The sequence below is a fragment of the Ursus arctos genome, unplaced genomic scaffold, assembly GCF_023065955.2.
Source record: "Ursus arctos isolate Adak ecotype North America unplaced genomic scaffold, UrsArc2.0 scaffold_20, whole genome shotgun sequence".
NCBI classification, from domain to species: Eukaryota; Metazoa; Chordata; class Mammalia; order Carnivora; family Ursidae; genus Ursus; species Ursus arctos.
In genome coordinates this window covers 40,663,572-40,677,083 of record NW_026622875.1, presented here as the reverse complement: position 1 = coordinate 40,677,083, position 13,512 = coordinate 40,663,572, and the positions used below count along the sequence as shown (strand labels likewise).

At 38.3% G+C, this 13,512-nt stretch overlaps 1 protein-coding gene across 2 annotated transcripts in view; it reads left to right on the top strand.

Annotated features, from left to right (window-relative positions):
* The window catches only part of NGLY1 (N-glycanase 1), a 55,524-nt gene extending 48,449 nt beyond the window's left edge, over positions 1-7,075 (top strand). The window contains exons 11-12 of one of the 2 annotated variants that reach the window (XM_026496890.4): positions 5,841-6,018; positions 6,381-7,075. In XM_026496890.4, the coding sequence (XP_026352675.3) occupies positions 5,841-6,018; positions 6,381-6,556 (354 nt within the window). In that variant the 3' untranslated portion in view covers positions 6,557-7,075. The remainder of the gene's footprint in view (positions 1-5,840; positions 6,019-6,380) is intronic. The other variant, XM_026496891.4, reaches the window with a different exon arrangement.
* The last annotated feature ends 6,437 nt before the right edge of the window (positions 7,076-13,512 follow it).

Here is a 13,512-nt window from a genome sequence, read left to right as displayed (position 1 = left end):
ACCAAGCTATCCTTGTGGAACTAAAGAAAGAGTATGCCTTTCTTCCTCACCGCAGTGTTAATGGAGAAACTTAATGGGGAAAATAATGACTTTCTGCAAAGATGTGGTGTGATGAGAAACAGGTCGATTCTATGGAATATTTCTTCTCCATCTCACTGTTTTGTTCATCAGCAAACATTTACTGAATGCCTATTATGTCAGGTGTTGTTCTCAGCTACATGGATCAAAAGATAGAGATAAGGTTTCTGCCCTCACAATCTAACGGGGGAAGCCGAAGCATAAACAGCCATCTTCCCACAATGCTGAGTGCTATAATAAGGATATCAACACATTGCTATGGAAACACCGAGGAGGGAGTAATTAGCTCTGGCTGTGGGAGTTGGGGAAAGCTCCGCAGAGCAGGCGACATTTGAGCTGGATGCTAAAGGATGAGTAGGTGTTCATAAAGCAAGGGAATAGTAGGGGAAAAGCATGGAGTACATGGCATGTTTTGGAGTTCTCTAAATAGACCATTGTGGCCAGAGGGTGTATTTTTATGAGTAAGATTTAAATGTAAATGAGATGCAGAGGCCATTAAATAAAAAACAGGCTCCTACTCAATTAAAGTTTATGCCTTGATACACCTGTACAAAGGGCATCACTTTTAAAAATTGAATGAATCTGTTTCCAGTTATATGAAGAAAATAATAGAATCTTAATTACACTTACAGAGTCTAATGACTCAGGAGTAATATATTGCCATCGAAACATTGAATTTTCCAGCTTAGTCAGTATTTTTAGTTTTGTATTAGCTTATTCCCAATTAGGGATTCTCTAGCTCCACGAAATAGAAGAAGCCTGTTTCCCACCACACCTTTCCTCATAACCTCCAACCTGGAATCATGACAGATCACATGCAGCCTGCCTTCAGATATTTAGAACAGATTCTTACCCTCTCAAAGAGTTAGACTCCCAGGAACATGGAGACTTACTAAATGTTACTACTTGGCAAATACACTGTTCGGTGATGTCTGATTTGGAAGGAATATAAAAAGCTGAATCAAGAAGACTAATATATTTTTTAGAAGGCAAATGATAACACCTTGATAAAAGTGTTAATAGCTTCCTAATTAGTCTTCCTGCATCTCACAGTTGTTTTCCATGCCATTAAGCCAGAAAAGCATTTTCCAAACCCTAGTCATTACTGAGTGCTCAAAGGGTAAGAAACAGCTCAGGTCTCTTCTGAGTCTGGCCTCTGCCTTCTTCTCTGGCCTTGCCTTGCACCATGCTACCCCCTTGCTCTACATTGCAGCTGCACTGCCCTTCTACCCTCTGCACAGATCCCCTTTTATTTTCCTTTGTATTAGATTCACTTATTCCTTTGCTTGGAACTTGGTGTAAGCCTCACTCCCTCTAGTCCCAGCTAACTGGATCCATTTCCCCCTTTATTCCCTGTATCATGTACCTGTCCTTCATGACATTTATTTAACAAATTTGTTTAAGAATAGATTATTTGTCACTGTCCTACTAGAATTGTAAACATTCTCAAAGAAAAGACTCCGTGTTTTTCTACTCACTTGTACTCTCAGTATGCCTATATCTAGCATAGTGCCTGATAAATGTTTAGTAAAGACTGCTGAATGTAAGAGTGTTTGAGTGCATATGGCATAAATTCTACACCACCCTCAGACTGTGTAGAGTGTCAGAGATACTCTATCTTCATTCAGACTATCCCTTGCATGTTCTTAAGTACTTTGCATTTTTGCAAAATATCATCTTTGTCACTTTAGCACTTTTTGGTGTATGGCATTATGTCAAGAATTGATTCATCTAGTCATTCAGTAAATGTGCATTGTCAGACACTGTGCTTGGCACTTAGGATGTAATGATAAATTGAGAGTCAAGTGTCAAGGTGAGCATAGAATAGTGAAAGAGAAAGACATGTGGACCAATTGTTTAGATTAGTGAGATAAAAAGAATATGGGTCTGTATATGACTCTAAGGGAAAGAAGACAGAAGGAAGAGCCACTACCCCTTCTTGAGTCAGAGGTGATGACCTTGCAGAAGAAGCAATACCTAAATAGGCTTTGGAGAAGGAGGCAGAGGGAGAGTTTCTCAGTGTGGAGACAAGATGTAGAAGAAGGGAGCAGAGCTATAGCACGTGCAAAAGCACTGGCGTGAGAAACATCCTGTATATTCAGGGAAGAGTAGGGAATATGGGGGAGAAGAGTGGGAAATGAGACCAGAGGTGAACAGTGGTCAGGTCCCAAGGACTTTGATGACCTTACAGTTATGTAACAGGAAACCGTTAAAGATTTCAGGCAAGGGAAGGACATGATCACATTAGTCCAGAGATAATTACAGAAGCTTCAGATAGAAAAAATAAGCGCCATATAGAAAGATGTAAATACAGTGGGGACTGACAGTGATTTATGTTTGATTTCAGTGATAAAATGGAATAACCAAGAATAAGATTCATGAGCAATACCAGTTTATCAGCATTAAATTAAAATCTATTGAAATGCGGTAGTTCTGCTAGATATGTGTAGGAATGATTGACTGCAGACTGTCTGCTAACAGTAAACTTAATTAAGTTAATTTTTTTTTCACTAGAGTTAATCTTAACAGGCTAAGCAGAAGAATCATTTTAAGAGCAAAGCAAAGAACAACTTCAACAGTGCAGTACAAACCAAACCTCCAGAAAACCATAGCCGTGGACAGAACAGCCTGGCCATATAGTAATCAGAAAATCCTTACGTGAGGATCTTCTGTAGAATGTGAAAAACATAAAGCATAAAGAAGCTGACGTGCAAATTGTTCTCAGTCTTGAAAATCATGGTCACAGCCTTAACCCCAAGGATAAGTTTCCATTGTGTGCATTGTTAGTGGCATAGCTTAGACCTTAAGCCATAGACAGACTGGTCTCATTCTCACCCACATGTTGTGATCTGCCTGTACTGTATGCCTTACAGTTGCCAAAGAAGGGCAGGGATGGGTCACTAGAGGGAAGGGGTGGGTACCAGACAGATTTCAGGTCTACGGGGGATAAACTCCATGACTTCTGATTTTACTGTCCCTGCTGCTAGTGTAAGATAGCTCTTGGGGAGCCTGAGTGGCTCAGTCATTAATCATCTGCCTTTGGCTCAGGGCGTGATCCCAGGATCCTGGGATCAAGCTCCACATCGGGCTTCTCCGCTGGGAGCCTGCTTCTTCCTCTCCCACTCCCCCTGCTTGTGTTCCCTCTCTCTCTGGCTGTCTGTCAAATAAATAAAAAATAAAAAATCTTTTAAAAATAAAAAATAAAATAAATAGAGTAAGATAGCTCTTGGTAGTCCCCGGAACTGCAGGACCAAGCACGTAGATGACACTGATGAATTAAAAAGCCGACAGCCAAAAATTTATCTAAGATAACTCAAGAAGTGAGGAATATCCAATAGTAAAAAAAAAAAAAAAGGTTTTCTTTTCTCTAGACCAAACAATTGAATATTTGGAAGCTTATAAAGTATTTTGTCTCTCCTAAATAAATTATAATTACTGGTTCTGTTGCTATTACATACACAAAGGACTACAATTGGGGTTTATATAAATCTTACTGTTTTGGCACATTTCAGTTATCAAATTGAGTGTACATATTCTTAATAACTTCCACCTCTAAAAATGTTGAGTTAAAATTAGTTGGTTAAAATGGTACAGACAATATAGTGTGAGAAAAAGATGACATGAATTTTCAATATCAGTAGAGTCTGCTTTATTTCCATATACTGTTTTTTTAGCCTGAGAGACCTTTTATTTGCTCACAGTGTGTTTGAATGTTTATTTAAGAATTCCGTGATGAATTCTATCCTGTCCTTTAACTTTTTAGACTCTTAAAAGCTGATGCCTTTACGACTGAAAAATGTAAATTTTAGAACAAGCAATTCTCTCAGACATGTTCAACAGCTATTATAAACCTTTTGACAGTTAAAACCACAGTTGTGGCCCAAACCCACATGGTATAATTAAGACAATTCTGGGGGTGAACTAGGAATTTGAAACTAACCTGACTTCAATCTGTCATATTTTATGCCCACACTTTTGGGGGGAGGGGATCATTTGAAACTACTGAGCTCTAAGAAGACATAAGACATAAAGTATATACTGAGACATAAATGTGAATGTATTTGTCTTAAGATTACTTTTCCCTAGTCTTTTAGTTTCTTCCAGCCACCTTTCTTCCAATAACCCTACTGTTTGGCTCATCTTTTTCCAGTTAATCCCCTTTACTAGCCACACCTTTGAAGTAGTAATGAAGTTACAGGTAATCCCTAGATGGCCAGTAGTTTAGTATAGATGGAACCAGTGACTCCCAGGGAGCACGTGGTCATTAGAGGAGGTTACAGTGAGGTTGTCCTAAACTTGAGTGGAGCAGTCACCACTTCCAAACATCGAGGTGCGCCATCCAGTGCAATCTAGTCTAAAGAGTTCAAATGATTTTCCTTGGGGAGTGATTGTTTTTAGTTGTTGATAACCTCCAACTCACTGATCGTGAAAACTTTCCAATTAAATTAGCTGACATATTTAACCTGGAAGAAACACTATAGGTTGTGAAATAGAATATCAACAGAATGCTAGCAGCGATTGATTTTTTACTTGATGACTAAAAACAGGAGTAGGACATCTCCATGGCAGTTGTGTTACATGGCACTTCTGTTTGTCCCAATAAGTAAGATAGAGGTTTCTAAAAGAATATGTTTGTATGCAAACTTTTAATACTTAAACACTATTTATTAAACCCATATGAATCCAGAGCCTGTGCCCGCAGAAACTTATGATTTGGTTAAGATCATACTAAGTACACCTGAAATAAAAGTTACATTTGGATAAAAGAATTACTGGCAGTTCATAATGGGGTGAAATTCTGGAGGACTATGAAAGCCGAGAGTTTGGATTTAAAGCTCAAGCCAGTTACTTGCTGTACATTCTAGACCATGCAAATGATAGGAAGGAAGTGGGCTTTTAAAAACATTAATTAGGCAGTTGGAGAGACATGAGCATAAAGTCATGACTATAGTGGTAAGTGTGGTATAAATGAGGAAAGGGTTTTTTTGAGACTCTTTCAAAGAAACGCATGAGTTATTGTGTGAGTTTGAGCATCAGGGATAAGTGATTAAAGAGTCAGATTCGTAGGGGTTTGAGTGTGGGTGAATGGAGTTACCTGTGAAAGACAAGGCTGTGAATGTCAGTGTTCACGTCCACATCTTCAAGAATGTAGATGAAACTATGAGAGGAGATGCTCTGGAAGCAGCCAGTAAACTTGGATGCCTTAAGTAGTGTACATTTAAAGTGGTAAGGGTCACTGATAATGAAGGAATGGGAGCATACTATTTAGAGAGGCAGCACGAATACTACATTTTAAACCATTACTTAACAATGACTGAGTTTTCTTAGAGTAGATAGCCCATCTCAGCTCTAGGAAACCTTATCTGAAAATCCAGACTTAAAAAAGAAGATAAAGAATAATTACATTTAAAAGAATTCTTCATTTTCAGCAGGACTCATCATAAAGTTCATATTAAATAGCTGGACTTAGCTAATTTAAAAGAAAATATGATTTACCGAAATTTGGTTAGCATGTACCCCTTAGGGCTGTACTTATCGGGGCACCTGTATCCAAGTATCTTTCTTCCAGAGCAAAATACGCTATAGGAAAAATTGCTGATAAAAATGCAGAATGTTAACAGGGAAAACCTTCTCAATGGGGAAGAAATTAGGTTTTTAATAATCATTTGTATATAGTACCGTATGATAGTAAGACTTTGATTATATGTGTTTTCTACATTATTTTATTATTGATAATTCTTTGTTCTCCTCCTCCTTTGTAGGTATATTTAGCCCGAAGGGAAGGATCATCTTACGCTTATATTTCCTGGAAGTTTGAGTGTGGGTCAGTTGGCCTAAAAATAGATAGCATTTCTATTAGAACAAGTAGTCAAACCTTTCAAACTGGAACAATACAGTGGAAATTGCGATCTGAAACAGCCCAAGTAGAACTGTCAGGCGGTAAGCATTAGACTGGAGAATTAATCATGACGTGTACATATAACACTCTAAAGAATAATTGTGCTTATTTGAGCTTTTCATACCCAAGAGTCATTCATACTACTGCAGAAAAAAAATAAAATTAAAACTTGTATAACCTCATTCTGATAGAACTGTTTATGTTTTTTATTGTGAAACATAAATGGATGAAGAAAAATCATTATTTCAAAGGACATATTTCCTCCATAAGGAATAATTTGTATTTATTTTTTCAAGGGTTGATTTTACCTACAGGTTAGGTATATAATATGTATTCCAAAACTATTTCTTTATGTTAAGTTACTAAAAGCAAAGTGTTAATTTTTTTTTTTCCCCTCCAACAGACAAAACTCTTCGCTCTTATCATGATTTTTCTGGTGCCACTGAAGTTATTTTGGAAGCAGAATTAAGCAGAGGAGATGGTGGTGTTGCTTGGCAACATACCCAGCTGTTTAGACAAAGCTTAAATGACCATGAAGAAAATTGTTTGGAGATAATTATAAAATTCAGTGACCTTTGAGAACCTGAACATTATAGAAAAGCTGGCAATAATCAAGGACTTACCATGTTCTAAAGTAGTCTGTTGGTTCATTGCATGCTTAGTTGGCAAATTACTACCCTCTGCTAGCATATTTCTTTTGCTGGCTATCCATCATGTACCCCTCATGAAAATATATCTTTATACTATGGACCATAATGAAACCTTGAATTAAAAGCTCCCTTCCATATGTGACTGTAATTTGAAGTCAAGTCTTATTGCCTCAATATGAGATTTTAATCTAAAAATTGTAAGTATAGTTTTAAAAGTAAAATGAAGGTATTCATGATGAAATGCTATTCATGATTATGATATAATCTTAAGCTAATAGTAATATGACATTTTTGATCAGCCATTAATTTCTTCATAAGTAATTAGATTTCCTAATATTTTTAATTTTTAATAAATGTGAAAGTATAGTATGTCATAAGTTATGCATGAACATTTTTATGATTGTAAATACATAGGCATTTAAGAAATAAAATGAATTATTTTGCCTTATATCATTTTAGTGTTTACTTTGGCTAAATAAGAATCTTTAATAAGTATGCTAAACATTGAAAACTATTGGAATAGATGAGAGTTATGAAAACATTTAACAGAATGCGTATGTTCAGAAATACATTATAAATCCATGGTGGACGTTTCAGAATATGCTTTACTTTTGAGTTTACTTTTGAGTATTTCTATCTACCTCATTGAATGAAAATCTGTTCTTGTCTTTGAAACTATGTAACTAGATTCTACAGTGTATGCTAACCAAGAGTTTTTGGTGTGTCCATATAACCTGTCCAGTTGAATTTAGTGAACATTGATTAAGCGTTCGTGTGCAGGCATTGCGATAGCACCGAAGGAGGCAGAGGTGAGGACACAGCTCCTGTACTCTCACTGGCTTTGTGATGTTCTGCAAAGTGAGTTCTCAACTCTTCATACAAGAAAGGTACATTCTCGGAGATTCTCGCCTGGTGCAACTCAGTAGGACATTCATGTGCGTTACAAAAAATTGCACTAAGATCCTGAACAAAAGTCTTATGTTTGCTTTTTAATTGTAGTCAAACTGTTGAGGATCAATTTCTTGCTAAAAAGTTACATTTCAAAAAAATTTTCATGCATCTAAAGGTATGAGTCTTGAACATTAGAAAGTTTTCTGAAATTCTGAGTTAATCATAGCTTCATATAGTGACCAAATAATTAAATTGAAGCACCTTGACTCTTTACCTGTCTTGAGGTGTCTGGTATTGGCACATGCGTATTGTGATGAGCAGGTGGCCCAACCCTCGCAACCCTCATGAGAAAACCTAGAGATTGGCAAGTATAACAGTGTGAAGAAAAATGTCAGTCTCAACTGAATTACCTCATCTGTGAAAAGAGTACATTCTAATTTTTACTGTGGCTGTAAGCAGAAAAAGGATTAGAATTCAAATGTCTTATTTTTATAGAGATGAAATGTGGAAGAGGAAAGGTAGTTGCACACTTTTCTTAAATGTATTCCATGAGAGTCTCAACCCCAAGGGTAGCCAATACATAATAATAGATATTTTATTATACAGAAACTGTTGGCAATAGTACAGAAATTATGGAGCAAAACAGTTCTCGGTAACGTATAAAGCTAAGTGACAGTGAACTGGTGACGCAAAAGGAACAGGCAAATAAGGGCTGATAGGACAGACACCCCCCCCCCCCAAACTGGCACTAATATCAGAGCAGTTTACGTAGCAGTCCTTTAGGATCTTCTCACTTAGGAGTACATGGTGCGTTTTGCCTGGAGCAAATGCCAGAGCACTGAGGCATAACTGCACCACCTTCTGAAAACAGGCGCTGGTCGAGTAACTTTCTACTACTGCCATCGCTCATTGTTTAAAAAGGCTTTCTACTCTGGCTTCAGGTCAAGTCCCATCATGATAATTTTACAGTCTGCCTTTTGTTACAGTGAGTTTGGGTGGAGAGTAGTTTAAAAAAGTACTTGTGCTGGAATTCACATTCTTAAGATGAACAAGAAGCTACAACTGATAAAATTGTGAATTTTATCATTTCCAAGGAAAAGAAGTGCCTCACATTAAAGGAGGGTTTAGAGAACACTTTACCATGGACTTTTGGGATAGGAAGGGTGGTTGGTGATCATTTCACCTGGACGCCTCACTTTTCACTGAGGAAACTCAAAACCAGAGAAGTTAAATGACCTGTCTAAACAATGAGTTGCTGTTTTAGTGGGTGTGTCACGAATATAGATACTTCAATACTAATGTTCAAGTTAAGGTGTTAAAATTGATATGAGAGGGGCGCCTGGGTGGCGCAGTCATTAAGCGTCTGCCTTCGGCTCAGGGCGTGATCCTGGCGTTCTGGGATCGAGCCCCATGTCAGGCTCTTCCGCTGGGAGCCTGCTTCTTCCTCTCCCACTCCCCCTGCTTGTGTTCCCTCTCTCGCTGGCTGTCTCTCTCTGTCAAATAAATAAAATCGTCAAAAAAAAAAAAAATTGATATAAGAATCAATGATTTTTCTACCTATAGGTAAGCTTTCCTGGAGAACAAATTTATTGTAATTTGATGACAGATTGTTCTAGATATGAATGCTTTGGTGTTTGTGTAATAATTTTTTAAAGATTTTTTTCCTCTGTAACAGTAAATTGTATGTTGATTTTACAGTCCAAGTGAATACACTCTTTTAAGCTAATAACTGACTCAGGTGGCATTCCTTCCTTAAACACTCTTGGGGGGGAAGAGTAAGAATAAACCAACACACGTCATGATTGGGCTTATTCCACTTAGCGTGTGTTAACAGTTGCATCTTTATATGGACCAAAACAGTGCTTTATTTCTGATAAGAGATTTAGAATGGACTTAATAATGGTCAGCTTTGTAGTGTCTAATGAGTGCCAGTGAGTTCAGTGTCTCATTTGATCATAGTGACATCGTATGCTCGGCTTAGTGACATTGTATGTATTTTGAAACTGAGAGGCTGGGAGGACCGGCAGTATTTTAATGCCATTCCCTACCATTAAAACACCACAAGTGAGTACAGACTCTGAAGCTGACCTTGCTCTTAATTTTCTAAAGACTTGCTCTGAGGTCAACACAATTGTAGCAGCAGCTAGAAATCTCTAAGTAAGCCCAGAGAGGGCTCCGAAGAGCAAAAATAAATATCGTAAAGTCGAACCACGAAAGCCCATATTCTTTATTGTGAGAGAGCATTTTGGGTAGTCACTCAAAGTCTGTTATTTACTGATTTTAAATGCTTAAATTGTTAAAGCCATTTTTGTTAAAAGTTCAAGCAAGGCAATAAAATAAAAGTGCTCCCCACACTACGCCGTTTACAGAAGTAACTGCCAAAATGTTTACATGTGTTTTTCCAGAGCTTTCCTGGAGATTTTTGTATTCATATGTGTACGCATACACACAAAATCCGTTTCCATGTATTTGGTTTTTGTCTTTTTATGTAAATGGAAGTGTGTTTTCTTTCTGCTTGTTTTCTTAACAACGTGTCTAAAGAAATCTTTCCATGATTGGCCATAGATCCCCCACATTCTTCTTAACTGCCCCCCACACAGTATTCCTTTATTACCTTATTTACAGATACTTAAGTTTTTCCCTTTTCTGTTATTTCAAACACTACTGCAGTAAACATCATTATACATATTTCCTTCACACAATATATGCAAAGATATGTGCATTTTTAATGTCTACCATCCCATCATTTTCTAAAGGAGGTACATCAATTTACACACTCAGTGATAGTGCAGGAGAGCATCCATTTCCTCCCATTCTTGCCAAAACCGAGTACTGTAGTGTGGTAGCCAGCCTCCAGTGGTCCTCGCGTCCTGGTTTAATGTGTTTGTGTTGTCCCTTCCACACTAAATTAGAGTTGGCCTGTGTGTCCAATAGAATATGGTAAAAGTAACCATGTGGTATTTCTGAGGCTTTGTCATAAAAAAACCTCGCTTATATTGCTTGCTCTGGAGGAGATCCGCTGCCATGTCATAAGGCCACTCACACAGGTCTATGGGGAGGGACTGAGGCTCCTTCCAACCTCGAGCACCAATTTGCCAGCTGTAGAAGTGGATCCTCCAGCCCCAGCCAAGACTTCAGTGACAATGACGAGCTTCATGAGGAGACACCTCAAGATGGAAATGCCAACCAAACCACTACTGAATTCCTAATGCCCAGAAAACCATTACAGCTATTGATTTTTAAAAAGACACTTTGGAAGTGATCTGTTTATACAGCATTAGATTACCGTTATGGACTAAGTGTTTGTGGCCCCCTCCCCACTCCCCCAACCAAGGTCTATGTTGAAATCCTAACCCCCAATGTGGTAGTATTAGCAGGGGAGGCCTTTGGGAAATAATTAGGTTTAGTGGAGCCCTCATGAATGGAATGAGTGCCCTTAAGAGCATTTGCTGCTTCTCTCTGCTTCCCACCATGTCAGAACGCAAGAGGTCTATCTATAAACCCTGAAGAGGGGAGAGCCTTCACCCAGAACCCAACCCAATTTTAGACTCCCAGCTTCCACAACTGTGAGGAATAAAGGTTTGTTGTTTAAGCCTTTTGGTCTATGGTAATTTGTTACCTGCAGCCCAAACTAAGGCAATTGGTAAAACAGCAATGTTTGCCAATCTCATGGATGAAAAATATCTAGTTTTAAGTTACATTTCCTTGATTAGTTGTGAGGTTAAACAATTTTTCACGGGTTTATTAGCCATTTTTGTTTCTTATTTAAGTTTTCTATATACAGGCATACCTTGTTTTATTGCACTCCACTTTATTATGCTTTGCAGACATTGCATTTTTTACAAATGGAAGGTTTGTGGCAACCTTGTTTCCAGCAGTCTGTCAGCACCATTGTTTCAACAGCATTTGCTCACTCTGTGTCTCTCTGTCACCTTTAAGTAATCCTGGCAATATTTCAAGCTTTTTCATTGTTACTATATTTGTTATGGTGATCTGTGATCAGTGATCTTTGAGGTTACTGTTGTAATTGTATTGGAGTGCTATGAACAGCACCCGTATATGAGACAGCAACCTAACAAGTGTGTGTGCTGATAGCGCTACCAACCAGCTGTTCCCTTACCTCTCCCTCTTCTTGGGCCTCCCTATTCCCTGAAACACAATATTGAAATTAGGCCAGTTAATAACCCTGCAATGGCCTCTTAGTGTTCACGTGAAAGGAAAAGGTACACATCTCTCATTTTAAATCAAAAGCTAAAAATGACTCAGCTTAGTGAGGAAGGCATGTCAAAAGCAAGGATGGGCCAAAAGCTTGGCCTCTTATACCAAACAGCCAAGTTGTGAATGCAAAGAAAATGTCTCGAAGGAAATTAAAAATTCTACTGAACACATGAATAGTAAGAGAGCAAAACAGGCTTATTGCTGATACGGAGAAAGTCTGAGTGGTCTGGATAGATCAAAGCAGCCACACAACATTCCCTTAAGCTGAAGTCTAATCCAGAGCAAGGTCCTAGCTTTCTCTTCAATTCGTTTAAGGCTGAGAGAGGTAAGGAAGCTAGTTCATGAGGTATAAGGAAAGAAGCCATCTCCATTACATAAAGCGCAGGGTGAAGCAGCAAGTTATCCAGAGGACCTAGCTAAGACCGTTAATGAGAGTGGCTACATTAAACAACAGATTTTCAGTGTAGACCACACAGCCTTCTACTGGAAGAAGATGTCACCTAGGACTTTCATAGCTAGAGAGAGAAGTCATTGCCTGGCTTTCAAGTTTCAAAGGACAGGCTGATTCTTAGGGGCTAATGCAGCTGGTGACTTCAGATTAAAATCAGTGCTCATTGACCATTCTGAAAATTCTAGGGCCCTTAAAAATTATGCTAAATCTACTCCATGTATACTCTATAAATGGAACAAAGCCTGGATGACAGCATATCTGTTTACATCATGGTTTGCTAAATATTATAAGCCCGCTGTTGAGATCTATTGCTCAGGAAGAAAAAAAAAAAAAAAGACTCCTTTCAAAATGTGACTGCTCATTGGCAATGCACCTGGTAACCTAAGAGCTCTGTTGGAGATGCACAAGATTAATGCTGTTCTCATGCCTGCTAACATCCATTCTGCAGTCCAGGGATTAAGGAGTCATTTGGACTTAGTCTTATTACTTAAGAAATGCATATTTTAGGCTATAGCTGCCATAGATAATGATTTCTCTGATGGATCTGGGCAAAGGAAATGGAAACCTTCTGGAAAGGATTCACCCCTCTAGATGCCATTAACATTTGTGATTCATGGGACAAGGTCAAAATACCAGCATTAACAAGAGGTTGGAAGAAGTTGACGCCAACTGTCGTGGATGACTCTGAGAGTTTAAGACTTCGGTGGAGAAAGTCACTGCAGATGTGGTGGAAACAGCAAGAGAACTAGACTTAGAAGGGGAGCCTGAAGATGGGACTGGATTGCTGCCATCTCCTGATAAAATTTGAACAGACGAGGCGTTGCTTCTCATGGATGAGCAAAGGAAATGTTTCTTGAGATGGAATCTACTCCTGGTGCCGATGCTGGGAAGGTTGTTGAAATGACAACAAAGGATCTAGAATATTTCATAAATCGAGTTGATATAGCAGTGGCAGGGTTTGAGGGAATTGACTCCAATTTTGAAAGTAGTTCTATTACGGGTAAAATCCTATCAAACATCATCGCATGCTACAGAGAAATCAATTGTTCATGAAAGGAAGAGTCAATTGATGTGGAAAACTTCACTGTTGTCTTCTTTTCAGAAATTTCCACAGCCACCCAGCCTTCAGCAATCACTACTCTGATCAGTCATCAGCCATCAACCCTCAACAGAAACCCTCCACCTGAAAAAGTTTATGACTCGCTGAAAGCTCAAATGATGACTCATATTTTTTAGCAATGAAGTATTTTTTAATTAAGGTACATCCCTTGTATTTTTAGACATAATGCTATTACACACTTAATAGACTATGATATAGTGTACAG